The sequence below is a fragment of the Trichoplusia ni genome, chromosome 4 (assembly GCF_003590095.1).
Source record: "Trichoplusia ni isolate ovarian cell line Hi5 chromosome 4, tn1, whole genome shotgun sequence".
In the NCBI taxonomy this organism is placed as follows: domain Eukaryota; kingdom Metazoa; phylum Arthropoda; class Insecta; order Lepidoptera; family Noctuidae; genus Trichoplusia; species Trichoplusia ni.
In genome coordinates this window covers 3904717-3932452 of record NC_039481.1, presented here as the reverse complement: position 1 = coordinate 3932452, position 27736 = coordinate 3904717, and the positions used below count along the sequence as shown (strand labels likewise).

General features: G+C 35.6%; 1 protein-coding gene across 9 annotated transcripts in view; it reads left to right on the top strand.

Moving 5' to 3' along the window:
• LOC113492592 (protein sickie) overlaps positions 1-27736 on the top strand; it is a 180564-nt gene that overhangs the window by 9998 nt on the left and 142830 nt on the right. For 8 of the 9 annotated variants that reach the window (XM_026870104.1, XM_026870108.1, XM_026870105.1 and 5 more), the window contains exon 1: positions 26023-27375. The exons of the other annotated variant lie outside the window; for it this stretch is intronic. In XM_026870104.1, coding sequence (XP_026725905.1) covers positions 26038-27375 — 1338 coding nt within the window. In that variant the 5' untranslated portion in view covers positions 26023-26037. Of the gene's footprint in view, positions 1-26022; positions 27376-27736 lie in introns of those variants that run through there. 9 annotated transcript variants of the gene reach the window in all.

Sequence of the window (27736 nt, the reverse complement as noted above, 5' to 3'; positions counted from 1 at the left end):
CGGTCGTATCTTATGATAGCCGTACGTGCTAATGGGGTCGTATATTCCAAGTCAAAACTACTCCTGGATTAGGTGTAACTAAGTAAACTAATCAATTTGTGTTGCAAAGGCTAGACGAAGCACGGGGTACATTGCTCTTTTTTACGTTTAGTAAAATAGCAATTATATTAAAGTTCCCTTTTTCTTTTACCGAACAAGATATTATACAAACAGAGAGGAACACCTATCTATACTGATTTGCCGGATTACAAAATTGAGGATAAAATGGAGACGATTAAATGGCTGCGCCCTCTGGTTGGAACGCGAGCAATTTATTACGACGTGATTTTACTGCCCCACTATTTTTATTGCAGCTACTCGATACTAGATGGCGTAATTTTTACGACCGTGTTAAGTACTTTTTGTTACAGACTTTGAATTATGTGAGGGTTAATAGGGATTTAATAAATTTTGGCTTCCTATCTCGACTTCATATGAATATATTAGTAAATATTATTTTCAAACTTTGTGTTTAAGTATTTTATTTTTCGGGGGTCTACTTTATGAGACAGTCACCGTCTTTACAATAAATGTTGTATAAATTAAATTCTTATCTCCAGCCATATAAATAGTTTAAAGTGGCATACCACGGTTCTCTCAATTAAGTCAACAACTAACGCGGTCAATTATCACATCACGGAATTAACGACAGCTGCCATCAAGCACTGATTGGTCGCTCTTACGATAAAACACCAGTATGGCCGGCACCATTATTTGTTGTTCAATGACCATTTGTCGCAATTAACAGGCGGTGGTTAATCTCCCCCCTGTGCCCGCTACCCCCCTCCTCTCGCAGTGCGTCTCGCCGCCCTAAATCACGGCAGTGCCATGGCCTGCTGCCACCGTCACTTGTTTTTCTGACTGCAAAATGAAACTTGTATGAGTTGTATGGCGATCAAATGTAAGATGTCTCGTGACCTTACGATTATGATCACGTTTTATTGCTATTTTAACACGAAATTAAAATAAATCTTGTTGGTGACCTCCTTTTTTATGATAACAACGTGTTCCCAAACAAAAGCATTCGTTTCTTTTCTGAAGCAATGAAAGAACTGTTGATTGAATTCTATTCATGTATTGTGCTGTTATTCTCGAACAAAAAAATCAAATACATTCATTGGAATAATAGCACGTAAAACTAGGATGTAAAAGGGTGTGAGATGTGTCACTATCTGTAGCAATCTCCGGTGCAAATATGGACACAGGAAAGGGGTTTGTAGGACGTCGGAAATGAACTAACTACGCTACGCACCATTCACAGTTGCGAGCAAACGTTTCATTACTCATAGCGCTGTTCCTACGAAATAAGGGATGAAATTGTGTATCTAAATGGAAAAATTATACAATGAGGTCCGTTGTTTCATGCGAGAATAATTTGTTACATTTTTATTCTTGTTTTTATATTTCTGTTATATGGCTATTCATACGACCAGTATTATAAGTGACATTCATGATTGGGTAATAAAATAAATTAATTTGATTCATTTTTACAATTTGTTCATCATTATAATGGGTAAGTAACCCATTATCATCTATCTATACTAATATATAAAGCTGAAGAGTTTGTTTGTTTGTTTGAACGCGCTAATCTCAGGAACTACTGGTCTAAATTGAAAAATTATTTTTGTGTTGAATAGACCATTCATCGAGGAAGGCTTTAGGCTATAAATCATCACGCTCCGACTAATAGGAGCGAAGATACAATGGAAAATGTGAAAAAAACAGGGTAGGTATAAATCATACCTTACATCTTCTACCCACGGGGACGAAGTCGCGGGAAACAGCTAGTTATTAAATAACTATAAAGCTTGCTAACATGTATTGTTAGAGCAGAATTGTATACAGGTAATATGTAGGTTTACAATAGATTAAATCCTTTTAAAGCTGCTGATAGATTATCTGGTAATGATTCTGAATCTGATATATGAGTTTTTGTAATATAACTTTTTGGTATCAAATTCTCAAAAATTGCTGTTATATTTCCAAATAGTCCAGTCGTTCAAATATTAGAGATGATATTAACACACATTTTCCAAAGAGTTTCTTTATAACGGCCTCCCGCGATCGCGGCGACTAACACCCAATCTTGAAAGGCGCAGGGGCTATCAATGACGTCATCTCGACCCCTGGGACTTCCCGGATTCTTTCATCAAATCCCAACATTGCTCCGTGCGATTATTCACACGAAGAGACACCGGTGTTCAAAGTTTTAAATAGGTTTTATTGATTTAGTTACCGTGTAAGCGTGATTACGAATACTTACATACTTAATTGACTAACTTTAAAACTCAATTATAACATCACTCTAAGTGAATGTTGCAAATAAATTGTTCAAACGTAATAATCTGCTATTTGGCAACTAAATAATAATCACAATCTCATCGGCCCAGCCTTTTCCCAACTATGTTGGGGTCGGCTACCAGTCCAACCGGTTTCAGCTGAGTACCTGTGTTTTACAAGGAGCGACTGCCTATCTGACCTCCTCAACCCAGTTACCTGGGCAACACGACACCCCTTGGTTAGACTGGCTGTCAGACTTTTTCAAGCTTCTGACTGCCTGTAACGACTGTCATAGATGTAGGAATAACAGCCGGGACCCACAATTTAACGTGCCTTCCGAAACACGGAGGAACTCGCTATGACAAAGATTGTGATTATTATCACAATCTATGACAACTTAAACTTAAATCAAATCTGAGTTCGTTTTATGCAGTTTTATAAAATTACATAGACATTGCTATTAACGTCAAGTACATATATGCCAATGTTAGTTTAATATATGTGTAAAGTTTTTCATGCAAGTGAATTATTGTGTGAGAAATGAAGAAATCTTTGAACTTAGATCGAATTTAACTACTAGTTGTATAACCCTTTTAGAAGTCTTATTAAATATTCTGTTAATAAGTATAATTAAAACATTATAAAATAACACCGTCAGGTGAATTTTCACGTACAAGTCGTAAAATAATTTTAATATTAAAACATGCTGTAAAAGTTTGTCTAGCATATTAATATCAAAACACAGACGTATCGCCAATAAAAGATTTTATTATTTTAAAAACTACAGTGTGTCACGGAATTGTTATCAATTTTTTTTCAGCACCTACTTTATTTAAGGCGAATCAATTTTATTTTACTCTACATTTAATATGCTGTGGGCGATAACGTAAAATATGCCTTATTGTTTGCATGATAAGATTACATATTAGTTATAAAAAGAAAAGATAAAACAATATATAAGATGTTGGCGTTAAACCTCTGTGATGGTCATTTCATTTTTGTTCTTAAAAACATTAAGAGATAACGAAAGAGTAACACCGAAATAGGTTTTATACTTACTTTAAAAATAGATAACACGTAATAAACGACAAATAGGACCTACAAAATATTCAGGCACTTGCCTAATTGGCTTTACAAATTTACAATATAAACAGTCGGATTATATATTTCTCTGGAACTTTTGAACCCAAAGCCACGGAACAAAAGTTTTAGAATCTATCGACTAGAAAGGAAATAAACGATCCCCTTCTTACAACGGTAATCCCGAAAGTAGATGGCAATGTGGCGAAATTTATCTACAGCGGGTTCTGAAACCAATTACATTTTGATAATTTGTTTTTTCAGTTTGTAATGGGTAAAGTTATTTAGTTGTTATAATTATTAATTGTATTAGTTGTAAACAGTACGGCCTTTTTAAAGTTACGAATTTACCTACGTTGTATAAATATGATTCTTCTAGAAAAACTTTTGTAACTTTCAAGTAATGTGAGTAGCTTTCAAAGCAGAATTAATAAGTGCACAATTAAAAGAAATAGAACTACTAAGTTAAAAATAGTCACATAAAATGTGAATATGAAAATACAATAATATTTTTCTATACCTAAAATTAAAAAAATGACAACGAGTTATTGACAATAATTATAAAAAATCGCTGTAATACAAAATGGTTTCATTAAAAAAAAATTGCCCACAAAAACAGTCACAACAATTTTCACTATTTAGTTCTTATGTGAAGATTCGATCATCCTGTATCGCGATGCACCGGTGTGCATAGTGCAGGGGCTCAAACTGCAAGATCGCGCCCGAGCCCGCGTCGCGCCGCCTTAATCAAACCCAAGCAATTTATGATCGCCCGGCCACGGACGACAACGACATTCTGCAACTATTTCTATGTTTTATGTGAAAAATAAAAGGTTATTTATAAACGGCCAAAAAAAGGGACCGTTAATAAAGCATTCAATTAATTTTAAACTTCATTTCTTTACAGAACTACTTTTTTTTTGGAGTTAAATTCCATTTCAAATCTGTTTTCAGAACACAAAATAAGATTTAGAAAAAAGGAAATTCTTAAAATTTCTATACATACGAGTTTTTATACATTAATGATTGTATCTTATACAACCATTAATGTATAAAAACTCTACACAACTGTTTACTTCACTCTTGGTATCACAAAAATGAATTACCTACATGAAAAATACGTCTGTTAAATCTTTATTCCAATTTTGGTAACAGAATAACCGCAACACAGCGTATTGTATCTCAAGTCGGGGGCCGGCCCCTATCGAAAGTGCTTACATTAGAACTTACACGCGCCGATATTGTGCCGATCATATGTAACGGTTTGCCCACAATGCACACGTTTCATGGTGCCGTCTCAACAGCTAGACATATTTGATCAAGAGTATCAACACCGGTTAATTAATAAATGGAACAAACATACACATTTCATTGTCGAAACAATATTACGAAACCTTTTAATTATGTGGTTTTTATAAAAACAAATAATAAAACCTCTTTGGTGACACAACCGATTGACATCATTGTTTCATTTTCCATTGTGAAATGAGAAAGTAACTGGCCACATAATGATTATTTTTAAACATAAATTCTATTTTCAAAACAATATTATGAAACCTCTTTAGTGGTACTGGGATAAAAATAAAACCTCCACAGTGACACAGACTGTTGACATAATAGTTTAATTTTTAATTGTGTGATGAGAAAGTAGCCACCAATTCGGCCAGTACCAGTAATTATTTCTTAATTAGTTCAACTAAGATAGAAAGCAAACAATCCACTAGAAAACTAAAGCATTACTAATTAAAGCCACGTGCGCTTCTTTTACACGTTCGAAATAGTTCAGTGCAATTAAAGTAGAGGCCTTTTGAGAACAAACCCATTAAAATGTGCATTTAAAGTGCAAGTCACTGAGGGTAGGTTTGTCCTGGCTTGTTTGGGGCGAATGCACTGTTCTTGTAATTTATACAAGCGCCGATGCGTAAAAATGGATGAGCGTTGCGGCGACTACTTCAATTAAGGGGAGGGCTCTTTTTTGAAGTGTCGCCGACGATGTCACTGTGCAAGTTTTTTTAAGGTGAAGTTAAATGGTTTTGAAAAGGATAATTGTACAGCTTTTGTTATAATCATTCAACTCATATTTTTTTTCGTTGGTATTGTACTAATAGAACAATAAATTAATTTACTGTTTGTTTAAATACCAATATAAAAAAATGTGTAAAAAAAACAGTTACCTACAAAAAATTTAAAATATTTAATTTATTTCAACTAATTACCGATTCTGAAAATATATAATCTTCGATTTATGACAGACTGCCTCGGTGATCTGTGGACACAAGCTATTAAAGGTCTACGTGTCTTCAAATCATGCGGATTGTGTTTAATTCAACAACAAGAACAAGCCCTAGCAGATTAGGATATAATCACTGCACGAATCAAGTTAAAGCAATTAATCCACTCGGGCTTCAAATGAAGCCCAAATCAGCCCCCAACAAAACACAAAAATCTATTAACTTTTAGTATTCTTACGACTCTTTTATATCCTAAAACTGGCTACCGATGCAAAATTTATTTCCTCTACGTATTATTGTCAGAACATCCCTTTGTGCCGTGATCTCGCAGCCTTAGAAGTTTAGAACAAGATCAAAAAGCCATTCCCTTACTTTAAGATGTCAGTCGGAGTTATTGGAGGCCAGGACCGGACGGGTACGTGACCGGACCCGGGGCTCAGAGATAGTTTATTTTATAGCCCCGCTACTCGTTTGTTTTGTATTCTCCGACTGTTATAAGATTACGTCTAGCGTTTATCAACGGCTGTTTGTTTCGTTTGTTTTTAGATGTTATTAAATTGGTTGTCCCTTTCAATTGGATGACATTGACACGTCTCAGTAAAAGTGGTTGGTTGAAGGTTGAAAGTTTTTAAAGAAAAAATAAGTCGTATTTTTTTGAAGGAATGTAAGCTCCTGTAAGCTTAGCTAATTTGTCTGATTTGAAAATCTCATCAAAAGGATAACACGAACCTACTTTGAGTAAGTAGGAAAATTAAACAGAATTTAAACGCCATTCGATCTATTCCTTTTATTAAATAGATTAGCCTTTTTTTCGTTTTGGCAATTTAATACTAAAATTATACCAGATAACATCACAAACATTATTTTAAGATTTCATTACTTAACCCCGTCTAACTTCTTTGCGTTATTGTCAAGTCTATTATGCATAATTTGTAAATCCAAGAAAGTAATAGTCCTGCTTATTATGTCAGGCTACCTCACGACAGGGTTGTCAGCACAACCTACGGCGACAAGCTACGCCGTAGCATCGTAGCAGCCCTTTGCAGGAATCTTCGACGAACACTTATCGCGGTGTCCCTGCACATAAATAACTGCTGATACGTAAACAGGTAATTTATGGGAGTATTCAGAATTTAATGTTGATGGGACATTAAAGGTGCAAATTTTGGGACGGTAGTAAGGGGTGATAAGGAGTACAGTGGCAACTAATTGTCATCGTAATTTATGTTAAGGTAAAATCTTGAAACAACTTCCTTTTCATGTACCTTTTGTAGTTGAAACTAATAATATACGATTGGAGTTTTTTTGCCTAAATTTTTGAAATAGAACGTAGCTCATCTGTAAATCTATACTAATATATAAAACTGAAGAGTTTGTTTGTTTGAACTCGCTAATCTCAGGAACTACTGGTTCAAATTGAAAAAATATTTTTATGTTGTATAGACCATTAATCGAGGAAGGTTTTAGGCTATATACCATCACGCTACGACTAATAGGAGCGAAGAGAAATTCATAATATATCAGCAGACGAAGTCGCGGGCAACAGCTAGTTGATTATAAAGATATTATTTTTTATAAAATTGAAAAAATAATATTATTCCTCGGGTTATTTGCAGTTACAACACTGAGTTGAAAATTAAGAATTAGTTATTAGAAAATTACCAGTTCGTGCAAGGTACACATACAAAAGTAGAGGTAGTTAAGTAAATCATATGAATATTTTTAAATCCGTAATCATCTTCATACTTACTAGTTACGTGATAATTGACTCCTATTCGGTCATTCACCTGCTTCACACACCTATTATCATTTTAACGAAGCGCGAAGCTAAACAAAAAGTGAATTACTTTGGTACTTATTACATCCTATTTATATTTAGAGACCGTTACTTATATTTACGTATTCTTCGAGCTGCATAAAAATGACGACCATCAACCGTGCGGTTCATCAAAGTGAAAAAGAACTTTCTCTTTTATTTTGTTTCATATCGCCGGCTATAACTCGACTGATGCAATTTCCATAAACAGAGGCGAGAGTAACCTTGATATAACAAAACATATTTTCGCCGGGAAGATAAGAGAGGCAGTGCAAGTGCGCATCCTGTGGGTGTTGTGGGGGCAGGGGGGGGGGGTGAGGCTGCATGGAAACTTGTTTTCCCGGCGAAGGGCGGCAGTGCGCCGCGCGCGCTCCCGCAACAAGACGCGTCGCGCCCCACGCCGCCGCGCCGGCTGCCGACCCGACGAACCGAACTTGTGTATACATAGCGATGAGTGTGTCAACAACTTAATACACGTGTCTCATAACCAAGTGATAAAGCTTCAGAAAAATTGTGTTGTGTGTGTCGTGTAACACGTGATCTTTGGATTACTTACCGCATGGATCTGGTATACATTTTAAACTTTCCAAAAATTCAACCGTAATGTTGGAACATCGTCCGTTGGCGATATTTATGTACGTCATTTTTTTCCCTGAAAAACTTTTCCATTTCTTTTTACGGCTTAAATGGGCGGAAGGGATATTTTAAGGCTTGCAGTTTTCTGTTTTATGATATTGGATTTCTTTGATAGATATATTGGTGATATATTTGTGTCATAAAGCTGACTTTGTTTAAGGAAAAGGGCGAAGTTGTAGAGGCTCTTTAATGTATAGAGGTAAAGTGGCAAGTCACTAGGACTTAATCGTATTATGATAGATGACTGGCCACGCTTGTGACTCACCGTGTAACCGATCCAGGAGGAATTTATAATGTTTAAATAACCTGCTGTTGAATACACCGTATAGGTAACTAATTAATTAGTACATAATGAGACACCTGCTCGTTCAACCGGAAGGAATGGGATATTTATGATATATAATTAATTGTTATTGATACATTAGAAGCATAAATATACATACATATAGTATGTGTTATTTGTGATATGAATTTCGTAACAATACTTGACACAGACATGAGAAAAAATATATTTCGCAAGCAAACCTTACTTTAATATTATAAGGTTGTTTCTTTTCAAGGAGTGGGTGTAACACAACACGTACCTATTATAAATAATACGATACATTTAGAAACATATGAAATCCTATCTTATTTGATATTCTTTGGCGAAAACTGTAGCGAGATGAGTCACAGAATTATTGGATGAGGACGTGACCGCGGCGCGTGAGAAGAATGCCAAGAGTTTGCTGCGACAATATTTGTGCAAGTTACGGGAACTTGTCACATGCTGCCTTTTGTACAATCAACGTACAGACAGCGACAACAGTGCTAGAATACTATCGGAATTATCAGCCTTAACTTTACGTCTCAGAGCAAGGAAATCTAATGTAATTTAGTATTATGGCTAGGAGATCAAAGCATTTAAAAAAAGAGAGGGAATGGGAAATTTAATGAACAAAATATTGTAGTTATAGAGAATTATAAATCTGACTTACTTTAGGGAGTTTTGTTGGTGTCTGTACTTTGTGCTCTCTTTAGTAAACATTCCAGGTGATCATGCAATTACGAGAGCCGTCTGTTATTAAAAGTAGGTACGTTACTGACTTATCTTGGTGATAGTTAGGAAGATAACTAGTTTAGTCCAACAGTGTACCTGTTAATAATTATAAAACATATTTAGAAATTTGTTTCAATGGTGTAATCTGAGCTTATTTTTGTTTTGAAAAAAAATGGATAAATCTGCAATACTCAGAAATGGTTAATTGATGTAGATAATAAAGTTTTTACATAAATTAATATCGAATCGAATACGAGATGGACGTATTCGAACCCTATTTAAAATTTAATTTTACAAAGAAAACACTATGATTTAAAGTCATAATTATTATTATATTATAATCATTCATAATTAAACATACTTGTATCTATACCCCGATACGATATAGTTCTTCAAAAGTATATCAGTAGTCAAGAGCGCAGTTTATTTAGTAGAACTAATTAGGTGCAGGTACAAAGCGTGGCTCCAAGCCGGCTCTCACAAGTTGCCATGTACATACGTTTGTAAGGCTAATGCTAAAACGCAAGTTACTCGAGTAAGTTATAGTGTAGTTCAAACTGTTATTCAAGGTGCGCTAACTTTGTAATGGGTTCTGAGTAGATTAAGTTCAGTAAAAGATTTTCGAACACTGTATAAAATATCGAGGAAACTTATTAATTACAAATGAAGAAATATTCTATGGTACGCTTCTTGCAGTAATAAATCATACACTGATGTAAACAAATTATACTTTGCATTGGAAAAAAATATTTTTAACTTCGTCCCTCTATGATACAGAGTCTGCTCAGCTCCCTCGAAAAAGAGGGCGCCGAAATAACCAGAAATCCAAAGATTTTTTTTTATGCTAATATTATCTAACATGACAAATCTTCTTCATTGTGGCAGATGTCAAAACAAAAACAAAAGAGTGTCGCGTTACTGAACGCGCCGGCGGCGGCGCGGCTGCGGGGGTCGCGGCCGCGGGGAGGCCTACTCCTACATTTGTTTTTGATTAAACAAATTGTCCGCGCAGTTTATTGCTCCCCCGCGCAATCTTCCATACTTAGCTGTGACTTTCACTCCAACATACCTATATGAGAAAGGTTACAGGATAATAGCAGAAAATGTTGTTTATTCGATCAGGTTTTCATTCCTAATAGAGCGAAAAAGGGAGAAACGTAAAGTAATCAAATTCAGACATGTTACGAAATGACTCTGTTTTTTACGACTGCGTATAATTCATGACGTCACTTTTATGTGTTTTACATTACTTCTGCGTACATGGCACACGATGTAGATGCAAATAATGAAGTTTTATAACAATACTCACACAATAGACAGCTCGATCGTTATGATAGATTCAAGTATTGGATAAATTTTGTATGCAGCCGGCAACGACTGCAATAAACTCGTCAGGACTCGGCAAAAACGATGCACTGAAGCGATTACGCAAAACGAGATAACATTTATGAGGTACTCGATAAAGCACATATTATGATCAGTATTTCGTCTACAATATGTTTTAGGAGAGCAAACATTTTGCCGTCATATAAATCGATGCTCTAAACTCAATATTGAATATTGTCACCTCGTTCGTGTCGGCACGACCAAGAACCATCAGAATTTTGTATAAGCTTTCAGTACAAGATTTTCGAGTAACATTATTTGACGGTTCCAGAGTAAGCTATAAAACTGAAATACCGCAAAAACTTTGCATATTATTTAGTAATAGCTTTTCTTGTGCAAAAAATCTTGAAAGAGATTTTTTTGCACCTACAACCCATAGTTGGCACTTAATCGATAAAAATGTCTAATAAATGTAAAACACACATTAACCCAAAATAGAAATGGTCGTTTCAGAAGAAAAGCAATAAAAGTAAAGGTTGTAGCTAACCGTTTCTCAAACAGGCCTGTCTGGTCCCCACCTTTTGGTAGGCTGTGCCTCCGCTCGGCAAAATTGCTATTGCACCTGACAAGCGTACCAAAGCGATTTAAGCCCAGACCCGATCCTCTGGAAATACATCGGCCATTGTTGTTTTCCTTGGCAATCGTTTCAATTGAGAATGGTAACGATGCCTTCTTTATGTAAAACGTTAAATGCTTTTTATTCGGGTATCTGATTTTGGATTTAAACTAAAATCAAGATTGGATGTCACAATACGGTATGAGTATCATTGCCTATGATTAGTTTTTGAAATAATACGCTTATTATGTTTAAACTGACAGTTTTTTTGGAACCCCTATAATTCGTTTACTACGAAATTGTTTATAAATAATAAGCAAAAGGACATGCAACCATAACACTCAATTCACTTTAAAATGCAGTAATAGACAGATGACATGAAAAATTAAAAAAAAAATGCTTACTGAAATAATATTATCCACGTAGTAACAATTAAATACGTCGGCTAGTTACCGCAATTGTGTCGGATCACGTACACATTGCATACAAATTGTCAAAACAGGTTACGTGTATTTGTTTACTAATTAAAATTGGTTTAATTGATTACATTAGTTTGCGGTTTTGCCAATAATAACTCGAACGAGCGTTATCAGTATGCAACAGTACGGTACTTATCAAATTATTTGAAGTCGTACAAACACAATAGGGAAACTGAATAAGGAAGATTACCTGATGTCGTTTCTGACTTAGATAAATTATTGTTGCGACCGTATATAATATATCAAGTCAATATGTATTAGATGTCAAGAAATGGTATATTATAAATTTTAATATTCACTATTCTAATAATTTTCGTGAGGCGGGTTTTTAAGTATTTACTCAATAACCGTTTACTCACGCGTATTTATCGCCATAGCCCGACTAGCTTCGGACACAACCCTTAATTAAAAGCTGAAGCAGTGGCGGGATCGCGAGTCGAACTCTTAAAAAGTGTAGCTATGATTAACGTAAAGATTTAAATAGTTGCAGGCAAAGTATAATCAGATCCGAGCATCAGACTCATGATCACGAGATATGTTTCTTCAGGACACTTTCGATGACATTGTGGTAATGAATATTTGACAACCGAAAAAAAATGCATGCGTCTATAAGTAGGTTTAGACACAAGTTATGTCAACGTAAACAACCCAAAATGTAGAAATCAAAATTCGACTTTACGGAAAACTTTTCCAAATAAAGAAAAATAAATGAAATATGACTTTATGAGGGAACAAAGAAATACTTTAACTGTAGATCATCTACTGCAGAAGTTGTGTCAAGTTGTCGCGTGAGCAAACAGCATTAGACGCGTGTAGAACCCTTTGGTGTTATTTATTGAGGAGCGCAGCGGGCGCAGGGTTAGATCTGAGCTCGCCTACCGTACGCGACTTACGTAATGTTGTCAAAGGAATATAATGGCAACCCTTACACGCAAATACCATTAAAATGGTATATGGTATTTTGTGACAATTAAGAAATACAAGTCTTATACTTTATGTTTTGTTGTTACTTTAAATTTTCGTTGAACTGGAATTGATTGCGTAAACAAACAGCATTATTTGTAAAAAAATATTACACCACAGTAAACAGTAGTAGACTTTGTATGACAACTTATCCTATAAGATAGTGAAACATATGAATGGAAGGAGAATAGTCTCAATCATATTGATATTTCGTGAGTACCTCTTACAGGTGAGCTGGTGAAATAATATTACCGCAGTAAAAGTATACTCTGCCTCAACTTTCTTCCCAAAATCCGTCCATCAAATTAAAACTTAAGTAATTTGGCGACTCGGAAGTCACCGCGCATGCTCTTGAATAATAATAAAGTGACTTAGTTAATTCACTTGTAATCAAAAGACTCAATTAACTGGCTCCAAGTGAAACGAACGAAAACATTTCAGAATAAAATCAAATCGATTCGTCGTACGGCGAATATCGATTCGGTGCATTCAATGACAAATGTTTATCGATAAATAATGTAGATATAATCTAAATGAATAAGGGAGTTGGGAAGCAGTCGTTAAAAATTAACGGGTCGAGTTTCTGATGGCAAATCGATACTGTCTCAATGACTGTTTATCGTGTCTGATAGGCCGATTCTGAACTTCCAAAGTCGTTTACTTAACGGTTCATATTGTCCACCTGTTTCGTGTTTTTGATGCTACAAATCATTAATGGATTAATAAATAATAAGAATTCGTGTTGGTGGTTCAGAAAGGAAAACCGAAGTCGTTATACTGTCATGAACATTTTTGAAAACAGTTGAAAGTTTTTTTGAAAATTTTAGTTATTGGAACAAAAACGAACGATTTATATTCATTGCCAAATTTACGTAAGCAACAAAACATGAAAAGCTGTTCAACTATGATGCTGCCCAAAAAGCATTTAAATTAGCATAAGTTTACGCTTATACATAATGGCTTCACAACATTTCAACCAACACATCAGCATATCCACAATGTGCGAAGGGGTTTTATTAGACATGTAACGTACACATAAATTACATAACTCGGTCAAACATTTGAACCCTAAAACGGCGGAAGTTTAGGGTTGATATCAAGGACGATCGTAAATTATCCTTCGCTGCTTACCTCGGCGCCATGTTGTCTCAACGGTCGTAAATATAACCTATTTTAATTACGCACCTTTAATTGGTGTTTCGCACGCACGACGCACGTTTCGTCTTCGGTTGTAAAGCCGTGAGTGGAGCGATGACGGTGTGAAATGTGGACCTATTAGCCATCTTGTTTAGCAGAGGTTTGAGGAGGTTTTTGCCCTTCGCGGGATTGGCGAGTTGCAAGGAGGTTGAAGTTAAGGCAGATGGATATGATGCTAGAATGTTTTGCTAATGTTGTTTGATATGAAAAAATATTGCATGGTCAATATTTTGTTTATGTTACTCATTTAGCCCGCTCAGTTTAGCTGTCGTTGTCAATAGATACTTATAATGATTGTAGAGTTACCTTTTAGGCATTACCTTTAATTAATTTAAAATACTTGGATTTTTATAGTATGGCATCATATCGTTCACTCGAAACTCAATGGATACTTTTTTGGTTCTCTCTCCTAATCAACAGTTTTAAACAGATCCCAAAGGTATAGAACACAAGTTAGTGAATTAGTAACAAAGTAAGTTAACAACTTGAGTAGCCGATAAACATGTGTTATCTCTAATTGTGGCCAATTGAGACTCGGAGCGGAAAGCGCTCGAGGGGAACTTGCATTTTCCGATTTTCCAAAGTAAAAGAACAAAAAACCTCTACTTACCTCAGTGAATCGCTTTCGTGCACTTATAATGCGAAATTCTTAGAAGTATTTCCCCATTTGAACTTATAAAAACGGCTAATTGGCGTATTTGAATTGCTTGCATACAGCGTCAAGGGTGGTGCTTTAAAAGTAGATAAGTGTAAAATTAAAACAGGTTCCGTATCTTGCTAAAACTGAGTTAAAAAATATATACTTACTGAACACAATTACATTCCAAAAAAAACGGAAAATGCATTGCAAGTGCAATTCCAAGGGTGTATTGTGAAACCCAAAGATAAACAGTTTTTATGCTATTTGCATGTTTATAAAATTTTCTAGTCTTAAATAATAATTACCATAATAACACACGGATCCCTAACATAAACGTGGCACTAAACATTCTATACACAGTTTCCTTTTTAATTACTTCATAGTTACATCACTAATCAGCATTGTTATAACATAATTGATTCGGAACATGAAAGGCGATAGTACAACGGAACAACGAAATTAAAAACGATAGCATCTTCACAGATAAGTTTTAGGTTTCCGGCGGAGGGTACGGTCGGCGACGAAAGTCAATGGGTAAAGTATTAGGGTATACAACCACCTACATCTACCTTTTAAAGTAATATTGCCGTTGTGGAAAAGGGACATCACTCTATAACGTGTAGAGCGCTATAACGCTCACACTGTTACTTTTAGACATAATGATTGGGCCCTAGGTTTAGGGACATTTAGGGGCCTTCACAATATTAATATTCCGTAAATTTCTAGTTGGATTTCATAACTCCTAGACTTTAAGTTTTGTCTTCACTGACTTTTGTTGGCAACTGTACGAAGCCACTTCCTCGAGGGAAAAGTACGAGAGAGAGATGGTGCTATACGAGAAAATAACTCTATCCTATTTTTGCCAGTACTATATAGGATTTTTTACACTGCAACACAATCTGGCTTAATGTTGCGATGTAATTGGATACAAGCGCTAGTGCTGGTAGCGAGTGATGAAAAACGAAGAGTTGAGTTTCCCTAATTGCTTGCTTTCTTCTTGGCGTTCCTATTTTTGTACCGTAAATTTTACATGGACATAGCTAGCTTGTTACAAGTGTCGATACTTTAACTTCGATTGAACACACCCTAGCTTGCAGATTGCAGTAATTTATTTTGTACAAAGAGGAATGAATATACTTTAATTGCTGTACTAGTTAAAGAAGTATTTATATTATACTTTGTACACATTGCCTGGCAGTGAAAACAACTTGCCATTAACATAGAAAAAGTAATGAAATAAATCATAATTCATAAACACACTCTACAACATTAAAACATGACTTTAATGTAACAACTTGCAAAAAAAGCCTACAATAAATTTAAACACACATAGTAAACTGTAACAAAGTCACCCTAACACTATCTCTGCTATCAGTTCATAAATAAGCAGTTATCATAGCGTGGGGTCATTAACAGGGCAATAAATCGTCCGGTAGGCTATGCTAATACCCGGCTGGACACCGGTCATTCAGGATCACGGTAATACCTGTTGAGTTACAACCCGGCTTACCAATACCTGTCCCATGTTTGACCTTTCACGCTTCCCGAAGTTTTGACTCTATAATTGGGGTGTTAAATTACGTAATAAGCGTTTAAATTGGGTTTAAGGGTGACCATTTCATCAAGTTGTTGGATTTTGTGGTTACTAAGTTTTGGTGGTTATTGTTGCAAGTATTTTGCAGTTGATTCTAAAGGTGTGTATTTTTATTATCATATCATGTTTGGCTGTACGGTTAGTGGAAAAAAATAGGTATGCAACGAACCATAAACCAAACACAGATAGGATTTTTTATATTTATCAATTATCAAAATAACAAAATACATACCATAATGAATGGACAAAACTAATTGGCAACGTAGTTTAGTCTTTTTCTATAGACATTTCGTAACGTCCGTTTTGTAACCTATCTGGGAAACACTACTCTATGCAGATAAACAATATTTTGCATGTAATCCGCGTGATTGCAGCAGCTGCCCACACAGCACACCATTAAGTACAGGCATCGCTCGACGTGTACTTTAATACTCTTTACACTATCAGTCTATTTTATATTAAACCTTTTTCATGGTAAAGCCGCTGGCGAGGCTTTAAGCTGTGAACTTTGCTTTAGAATAATGGTTCACACAACAAAAAAAAAACGTATATTGTAAAGCGATGATCTAAGAGAGATAAAAATTTACATATTTTAAAATAACAAATTTATTTTATTTCTTATGCTTTATTTTGTATAAAATGTTTCACGAATACTCGATCTCCGATAAATTATGTAAGTTTTCCTTTTCATAACTAAGTAGATGCAGACCAATTTCACTTTTAAGTCTACATATTGAAAACAGCTCTGAAAACCGCATTGAAAAATTACAACCGACCGTAACGTACATCTATAGTCATCATCCTCTATACTTATTTACGCGAATTTCAATAACAAACCCACACATTTACTTAACACTAAGGGTGATTTTCGTAACTAATTGTTAGTAGGATCGACCGTATATGTTAAAAATGAGGAAGTTTCCCCTGTTCGACAGCGCTGCAGCAATGTGCAAGTGTCAGGGACTATTTATCTTGTTCCCGACGTCCACGATTGATGATCCGCCCAGTATTTGCGTATTGCTAAGTTATGCACGAGTAACTTGCATATAGTTGCATATTGCTGTCAGAGGCAGGACAGGGCTATTGATTTTTTAGGTTCTTGCTGCTTAATTGGTCTTGTTTATCAAGTGGTTTCACCGTGGACATTAAACATTATGTGGTTGTATTAACACAATATCTTAGTTCTAATAGTTGCAGATGTAAATAATTACAATTATTTATATTAATAAATAATTGTAGTATCATGTTTCAAGAAAAAGCAAATTTTATGTTTATTCGAATTTGTTTTCTATTGTTGGCCGTATGCTAGTCTAGATGACAAAAAATGGGTTACCACTTAGTTGGGATCACATAACTAAAACTAATAAATACATATTAAACTGGTTTCGTTACTTACTGATAAACTTAATAAGCGGCTTAAGTACCCACTTAATTTAACAATGTTGTGGAAAATAATAATACCTTATCAATATAAGGGCGGCAGAAGTTTATATTAAAGCTATAATAGGATTATAAAGTATCATAAATACAAGGTAGCTTTTCAATCTTTAATCGAAGTGCGATCATTACCCTTCGCAATATTTTCATTAAAATCCCTCAGCCTTCCCCTTCTTAATATCATTTAATTTAATCAGAATTCTGCTTACCCGGTAAGCTCAACCGCAATTTTCCACACAAGATTTTATAATTATCCATTTAATGGATTAAGTAAAAAATAACGCAGCATGTTTTTTGATTAAGTTTTTGTGACGTCACTCGTCAGGCACATAGGAATATAGGTGCTAAGGTCAAAGGTGCTACGTTGTTCTAACTTCGCTTACTTGTTAATGTGACGTCAGCTTAGTATCACCAGCTTTGTTTAAACACAGAATTTGGACAGAAATGTCACGATGTTTGCTTTCAGACAAAAACGAGACCTATTGTGTGTCAATCTCTGTGTAAACGAGCTTAAACAAAGGCCGGTCATTTTTGAAATACCGCATTTGAGCATTGAAATTAATTTCTCAAGAAAATGGAAACAATTCTCTGAAAAATGTTGATTTTCAATGATAACTGATGTTTTTAAGTTTTGTACCCAAATTCTAAAAGCAGAACCACATTACTAAGACTACTATTAATGACTCGACGAAGACTCTACCAATGTGTTCGTCTATTTCTCCGTTCCTCAACAACAACTAATTAAACTCGAGGCTAGGCATGGTCTAAAATTTTTACTTTTTTTACACTTTATACACCGACTTATAAGTGCTTCTCCGGTTTTTAAGCCGGCCTTGGTTTCCCCATAATATCTATGCATCAGTAATCCTTCCACATAGTATATAAAACGTAAATATTCTCTATAAAATGATGCAGCGGTTTGCTCACGCATATATATCGGGATGTAAATGTTCTCTACCTACAAAAGTATTTCACTACATTTTCCCGGTTTACAATCTTCGCCGGAATATCAAACAGCACAAAGAACCACAGACGACCAGTACGACCACACAGGTATTCGTAGTGTTGGACTAAATACTGCAAATAGAGTCGTGGTAAGTAAACCACCACAAAGCTGTTTAAACGGAGTATAGCTCGGCACTGTGGCTATCTTACTTAAGGGTATGTTTGTGAATGTGTCCTGATAAGTGTTTAATTTTCTGTGAGGTTATACCAACCTTAGGTTTTTTTAAATATAAACGCAACTCCCGCTCTTAGGAATTTAATCCTTGTGTTGCTTTGGGTTTCACAAAGATTCAAGTCACACGCACAAAGAAGCCCAATTCAGAACAAGCGTTCGTGGATCAAACACTATTGCAGGGTTCGAATCGGTTTAGCATTGTGACCTATATCAGTAGACTATCCGTGCAATCAGATTCAGATGCCTTGAATGAGTCCTTAAGGTAAATTTAACTCCTGGCCACTTGTCGGAGTCAAGTTGTGTATCTTTCAAGCCATACACGAATCAGTCATTATGTATGTCCACTTCAATAAAGTTAAATATTAAAACCATATAACCCCACAGATTGCGAAACATTCGACACAGCTAGCTACAGATAGCCACTAACGATATTAATCCCACTAATCCCATCACATTTCAATAATAAAACAAGATGTCGCCCCACATTAATTAATTCCGAACCGTTGACTCTTGACGCATTTATTATGACAAAGTTCTAAATGTGTAAAAATTCACCCCAACGAGGAACCATTTCCATTTATCCGAGTATCATTAAGGGTATGATCCTGTTCGGATAACTTATGGTCGGTCATGGAATCTGCATATAAATAGGAAAGAGGTTTACGTTGGAGGGATTTGGGACCTCTGCCGCTAGCTGTGGCACGATCCACACGGCCTTATGGACTGCGGAGCTGGAAAGTATGGAATAACTTATGCTGCTTGCTAACTTTACGATCTAAGTTCAAGATTGCAAGAGTTTTGTCAGGTTTTCAGTTCTGTATTTGAATATTATGGTTTTGAGTATGAAAGTATCTTATTGTTGAAAAAAATGGCAGGAGTTGTTATCAAATTCTTTTTAATTTTTTGTTAAACGAATACCTTATAATCACCTAATTTTTTTTTATGTAGATACTTAGAGTTTATGAACTAATTTTTTTTCTAAGTCTAAATTATCTTCTACCAATATGTTCCTTACAAAAACAAAACATAAGGTAATTTAGGATTTTTTTCTTGTAAAAAAGTTCAAAGCAGAATTGGAAAAGCCAGTCAACGTATTTAAATTTTCACTCAACAAACGTACAAAACTCATGTTATGAAGACAATATTTCACGATCAAAAATGGAAAGGTTAAGTAAAAAACATTGTTACAAAAACACACGGTAAACAAGCTGAAACATATTAGGAGAGCACATAATAAGGAAAATACGGTTTTATGGGCGTCGAGCCCGTTCTATGGTGATCCCTCGGTAATGGAACTTATGCTGTGTACGCCATACAACGCTGTGTCGCGACTCGCAAACGATGTAATTACAAACAAAAATACGCATTCGTTTGTTTGCTCTTAAATTGTGCGCAAGCGTTTTTAATTTGAATAGAGGTGGATAAGTAGAAAATTGTTTGAACTGGTTTCTGAACTGGCATGAATCTACAAAAAAATGCCAAACCCACAGTGCACGACCTTAGGTCAATCTAGGCGTTTGTGCGATCCACGAATGCTTATTCTGAGTCTGGGTGTCTTTGTGCATTTGACTTAAATGTTTGTTTTACCCCCATGACACAATGATTATATTCCATTGTAAATCGATTTTTTTTCTTCAATATACTTTTATGATACTGTTCAGGTTTTATGTTGACGCCAAGTTTTCATTTCATGACATGCAAAATGTAAGTATCCAGTATCTTGTCTGTTCCTGTTAATATTAAGGCTACATCTTCTCGATAAATAGGTCAATATTTTTAAACTAGTGCAAACCAAACATAATGCATCTAAACTAGATTGACAAAACATCTCAATAACAATTTCTTTGCACACCTTTTATTATTTTCCATTGCCATCATAATAATGACAGTACCTCGACTATTAAACAGGACACTAATTAACAACTATTACTCAAAAATAACACTGAACCTATACATGTCCGCACATTGCCGCCAGCAGGTCTGTCTGTGCAGTAAATACGGCCACAATTATGCGACGGAACATGCTTTCACGTCGGGATGGGACAGTTCGTGCATCTATTTCATAATTCACATATATTACGCGTTGTCTGCACTCTACTATTAATGATTATGACGTGTTGAGTACGTACGTTAGGTGTTTTAGTTTCTTCGGAAAGTTGGGAGTAGCTGGTGATTTTATGACTTTTTGCGTTGATCGAGAATTTAGGAGGGTAAATACGTTATTATACATTGACTATGTGAAAGTAACTGATTATTATATCGAAGTATCCCTGAACGTATAATAGTAATCTCACAGAGGCTGGAAACAAAAAGTATTTAATTACAATAAGCAGATAGAACAAACTCTACTTACGCTTATTTTTATTTACCGCCAGTTCATTATTCTATTTACAAAAGCCGTATAATCGAGTCTCTTTCTATCTAGGCTTTGTCTGCCTGGATAATAGCTATTATTCTTCTCCGCGCTGAACGTAAAGGAGAACACAAATAAAGTATTACAACTGTAATACAATTTAAAGACGTCCAAAGGGAGCGAGATAGGCCGTTTTCTTATTACATTATCATATCAAAGGATTACAAAACAAATCTTCAGAAACACTATGACCGCTTTCATCATTGTAAAAGCCGTCACCCCAACACAATTAAACCATGATAAATGGATCACGAAAAATCTAATCTAAATATTTAATCGAAAATTCCCCTGCATTGCTACAACTGCACTTGTGTGCATAAGTGCGTACATACGATTCTATTTGTTTGTGTGAGTGCGCAACTATTGCTATTTGACGGGCACCCTTCAAACATCGCAAGGCTTTTAAATACGTTTTAGCATTCAACAAAAAGGATTACTCGAAGAGATTCATCTTAATAGTTTGTAGACGCTGCGTAGTGCTTCGTAGACGTTGGCTACGATCCCAGTAGCTGATAAATCTAAATGTAAGCTGCGGATTTATCTTACGGAAATGTTATGCGAATTTAAAATGTTGGGAAGTCCGGAGTTTTGAATAGTTAGAAGTATGATTACACGGGCGACTACTAGACTATGTGTGTATGTGTGTGGGTGAAGACAAGTGCATTGTAGTGCAGGAATGTCCGCCCCGGCGCTGCAGGGTCGCGGCCGCCCCAACATTACGAATGCAAATAATATTTCTTTCCAACAAAATATAGCTGTGTTAATGCCACGCTAAATTGTGTACGGTGCAACCCCAATGTGTACACTGCGTATTCTGTGTACGTTTATTGGCGAAAAGGGCATCGGGCAGTTTGTATCGTGATATTACTTTGTTTGTTTTAATCTCGTGTTTGTCGTTATGACCGCCTTGTTTAGTTTTAGGGGCAATTAAGTTTTATTTGTATGATGATGTGGAAAAATATACATTACTGTAATTAACTTATTACCTACGCACTTATTTCTTATTTTATTTTAAATGTCCAAAAATTTTAGAAGTCATAATTAATGGGCTAATTTGTCTTTAATTCGTGTTTGCGTCGGGATCATTGTAAAGTTCATAAATATGTTATTCTTATCTCACTACACCTACATACCTATGGTAAAATGAATTAAACGTTCCATAGCCAGCAAATCATGTCCTTAAACTGATTAACCCTGCAGCAGAGGTCGCAGCTTAAAACTCTCGTATAATTTTCTAATTCCGTTGCTATGGTGCGGATTTTATTGCGTTTCGGTTTCCCTAATGCTGAAATGCGACGTAAACTTCGCCTTCCTGACCCATTTAGTCGGATATTGTCGAGGCGTACACCGTTCAAATTTCTATTGCAACCTTAAACGGTTCCATCCCTTTCTGTGTCAGTTGGACAAAAAGGGACAGATGGCAACGTTTTCGCGATAAGTCTAGTAACCCGGTTCAAGGAGGTTCTCCCCTTGAAGGCTGTTCTGAGGCGAGTCGCAGTGCGCCTGTAAATCACTTAAGACGAACGGGATCGGGGCCCGGCGCAGTTAAAGTTCCTGTTTTTGCTCACCGGGGAATGGGAACGCGACGATAAGAAATATTTGAAACAGTATACGTTAACCTCGTTTTATGGGCTTCGTAAATTAGATGGTCTGGTTTTTCTCCTTTCTATTTCCTTCACCTGGTGTGATTTTCTTCAAATGTAGCTACTTTGCATAGTCAACGATATCCAGACGCAGTGCTACGTTTTTTTTCATTCGGATTAAGTACCTCCTTTAAAACACATTTTTTTAATCAATATCCTGTTCGCTTGGATTAAATTATAATTACAATCGATGAAGAGATTGAATTTTAAATGAAGTAAGTCGTTGAAATATAGAATTAATTTTCTCAAATATCAATACTTGTCTTTACTTATCTTGTTTCGACAAAATCCTAGATAGTGTTTATTCACAATGGAATAGGGATGTACATACCGCGACGAGGAGATTGTTAAGGAACAAAGTTAAGATAAACTCTAACATTGTCTAATCACACTTCTGCAACTCTACATCCTAGACGTAGTACTAAACTCCAAGGTTCATAGCGTGTAAAGACTCGTATTGCAATCTTTTTAGTTCACTGTAGAAGGGCACGTTTGGCAACGAAATACGTATACATTGCAACGCTGGCTAGGGTTGCCAAACTGGCTAAATACACTAGAAAATGTACATCGTTTTATACAATCGTGAAAAATATGAATGACGTAGGGTGGGGGATAATGATATCACATTAAAGAAGTATTGTAGGATATATTTGCTATCGTAATGTTTTTCATAGTGAAGTATTTTGATGTCGTTTGCTGTAATAGATTAGGTATATTTAAGGAACAAAATATTTAAGAGTTTGAAATTGTATCTTTTGATGTAATACGAACATAGACTTTAAAGTTTTATTGTAGTATTTTTAAGACTTGACGCAAATAGAAGGGTTCATTAGGTTTTGTCTAGGATTCAGTCTGGCTGTCTTTCAGGCGGTTTGGGCGATTTTATTTTCATTTGTATTAAACGTATAATTAACTTTTAGTACGAGTTAAAAAATAGTGCGCGTGTTGAGCCATTTAAAAAGATTTTACAATTTTCAGTTTTATTTGTTATTGCTATCTATGTTAAATGAATTTTTAGTTTTATCTAAAAGTTATAGTAACTTTTTTCTAATTGAAAAATAGTTATTATAGAATCTAACAGCTCTCTATAATATTCAAAAACAAGGTACTAAACCAGAACCTGCATAAAGTACCAGAATTTATACGTAGTTAAACTATTAGCTGTGCACAAAGGTATCAATTAGTTTGGGCATACAGGGACTAGGTATGCAGGTTGTCTACCACCTTTCAAAATAATACTGACGTGGCTGTAAGAGAGAGACAGCGAATAACATGGCATAGAGCGGCGTCTCTTTCCCACACATTCAATAATATTACTTATAGGTTCGTAATAAACCAGCCCTCGCAACAGACCAACAAATTAGAAAGTTCTCGTTCGATATAAAGGGGGTTCGATATATGTTCCAATACATTTTTTGCTGATAGTTCCGCAAAGTGGCGACCGGACGTAAAGTTACTTTGTCAGAGACAATACCCACTGTTAGATATTGACGATGGCTTGTTGTTCGATAAAAAAATTGTATGTTTTACGCATACATAGTTTAGGAAAGTTTTGTAGTGTAGGGTGTGTGAAGACTTCCGAACCGAATTTGAAAAGAATACTGAATAGAAAAATACTGGTGTAAATAAGAGGAAAAAAACAATCTTCCAAAAAATATGTCACTCGTCAAGGTTTTTATCGTAACTATATCATACGTATATTTTAAACTTACTGGTTTTTGAGATATAACCTAGTTATAGACGGACGCAAAGACAGCGCGGCAGCGGTACCCTAGTAACATGGTTCCGTTGAAATCTTTTGGGGATGAAACTTAAGAAATTGCATTGTATTTATTAGCAGGATCGTCACTGAATATCGAGTGTATCAAAGGAAAAATATGCAGTCTAATGAGATTTAATAATTAAACTTTTTGCACTTCAAAATATCATGAAATTCTGATATCCGCTGAATCAAATAGTACAAGTTAGTCTATTCCAATATATACCAGCAATCCTGATTTATGAATTAACTAATCAACCTAAAAGTTACCAAAAATACTTCCTCATTAATCACCAGTAATCACCACACAATACTAAAACGTACACTACCAGTTAGTATATGACTAGTTTTATAGTTTCGACACACAATTGTAGTTTTAGTGCAAGTCGAGTCCTCGCCCTTCGTTATTTATTACTTTAACTTATCGGATAATTAGGTTAGTGCGGGGACACTTGGGGGCAATTTGTCAGAATCCCGTAACTTCGTAAGTTCATTCCATTTCACTTTATTGTTGCTAGTTCTGATGCTCAGACGCGTCAGACTTAATCACTGTTCATGTTATTTCGTTTAGAGCAAGTTGATTTTTTGTTTCGGTTGAAGAAGTTGAACGTGGTTTGCAATATTTATGACTGCCAATTTCGTTATATTGTAACAATTTATTTCATTGACTCTTTTAGTACTTCTGCCCTATAAATTTCGTGATGTTCAATAAAATAATTGTTTTCTACTAATTGTAAATTAACAAAAATGTCACCGTTTTTCTAATTAAAGTTGAGATTTACTAATATCAACTCAGGAGTCAAGTCCCAAACACTCCAATCATAATAAATTTTTGAACAAGTCTCACAAACAACATACATAAACTACTCGTTGTTTACCCAACACAGACAACAAAAAAACAGCTTTCCTCTTGAGACATCATAGCGCAAAAATGTTAAATTTCAACACGGCTGCATAATACAGGGGCGCGTAACTTTTTCCCTTGGCGCACGTACCGGAGCCGCCGAGTCCGGAACATAAAAACTACCTACCTTCGTACTATCCTACCTTCCGGCACCGGTCTGCCAACCTACACCTAAACGTTCATGTCGAAGAGATAAAACGTGCTGTTACTACTTTATGTCTAGCTGCGCGAGTACTTGATTAAATTGAGGCATTTCTGCCTTTGAAACTGAAAGGAAATATTAGAATGATTTGAAGGATTGCTAGAAAGATTTGTCGTTTGTTAAGTTAACGTCAATTTTAGTTAATGTAAAAATCTTGTTATTGTGTCATCCAATAATCAAATTAGCTATAAACTGTAAGTTAATGCTTGATGAGCCTCATAAAACAGCTAATAACATGAAATGAATGCTATCATAATAAAAACCAACCCCCTTCCGTGTCACAGAACAGAAAACAAATGGTTCCATTAGAGAAAATAACATAGATACCGGCGGTCCCATGTGCACTAGCGTCAAGTTTGTAATTAGATAACAATCGAGCCGATACCCGTTCGTGTTTGATTCTACTAACGATCGAAATGTTCGTATGGCGTACAATTAAATATGAATTCCAATGACAATGTACAAACCGCGAACGATGTTCCAATATTACTTTGAATTTTTTGTATTTTAGTGGCCAGTGACAAACAAGTGTAGAAGTGCTATAAAAATGCGATGCTATTATAATGACTAGCCCTAGACGTTCCAAAAAGAGTGGAGCGCAGTGTGCTGTGCAAATATTAGACTGGGATTCACCGTCGACGGACACGGGAACAGTGAAAAGAAGAAGATCATCATGCCCTGAGAATTCAGGGAAACACACGGTCTCCGTACATGACGCTATATTTGAAGTACAAACGCCGTCAGACTCTGGCAGCGGTACTTCACGAAGTATAGACGACAATGATAAATCAGATTCACTCACAGAAGTTGAAGAAAGAATCTCCTGCATAATCAATGAGAATAGATCCTCTAAGAGTAATTCTGAATCCAGTGACGCAGATATCATCATAGATAATATTTTAGGAAATCCCAATGAGAATCTATTTGAACAACATGACTCTCTTTTATCGAACCGTAGCAAAACTTTTATTAAAAAAGATACACCCTGTGTTAATGAGAAACATGATACTGTGTCTGACGAGGTTCAACAAGATAAAAAAGTTCGAGATAAACGACTTAAGACACCAGCTCCAATAAAAAAGTTAAATAAAACATTCGATAAAAGTAAAAATAGTTTAAGACTAGCCAAAGAACCTCCAAAACCTCAGGAAAAAGCAAGTGTGTTACCAGTTTACAAAAGTACTGTACAAGGAAGTATAGATTTAAATTCTAGTCAAAAGAAAAAAGTTAGCACTAAATTAAAGTTACCATTCGCCCCTGTAAGAACAATGGAAAAATCAAAAATGAATTTCTTTCAAAACAAACCCAATTTACAAGGAACTAAACCTTCACCGTTGTTATCGTCACCAGTTAGAAGGACCATGTCAAATGAATACGTCCGATTGAAATTTAATAATGATACAGTGGTTAGACGGACTATTAACGGTAAATCAGTCCCAAAGATAACTCCAAAGATACAGTCAATTATACCTGAAAGTCCCATAGATAGTGAAGATCCCTTTCTAAATCTTAGTCCAAATAAAAAATACACAGTGACAGTGAATAATAAAGTGCGCTGTGACAAGGACAACTACGTTATTTTCGATCCGAACACAGGCTTCGCCCCGGACGGGTCTAGACAGTCGCGAATCCCTTTGAAGTCGCCTACAGGTGAAAAATCTCGGATCCCCCTTAAATCTCCATGTGGTGAAAACTCCGGTCTAGTGCGGAAATCGGCTAACGTTAGTGACACAGACAGTGGTATACTCTCGCCGAATTCTCCAGTAGAGACGAGTGAAAAGGGATCTGCATACTACGTCAATGCAGCGGCGTTCAGTGAGTCGGCGAAGAAGTTTGCAAGTGACGTGGATATTACTATCCTCGACCCAGGTCTGGCGAAGAAGGCTGCAGAACAAATAAAGGTAAGTGGTTTTTATTACGTATTTGCTCTCTAAAAAGCGATACGCATTCACCGTCAGATAAATACATTTAAAACATACCGTACTATACGTACCAAAAATATTTTGTACGTCTGTACCCTTTTCGTGGGGTACGAAGTTTAAAAATTTCGGCAATCTTTCTTGCAGCAAAAGATCACATTTTAACTTCGAAAAAGTAATTTTTCATGGCAACAGTTTCCGACAACAGCCGCCATTCTTTCAATGTTGTTTTTCAATCTTTGGGAGACCTAAATACCATACAGAATTTAAAACAGTACTTTTTGATGTTCAAAATGATGGTTATTTTAACAGTCAAAAAATGTTATAATATGTAAGGTTAAAT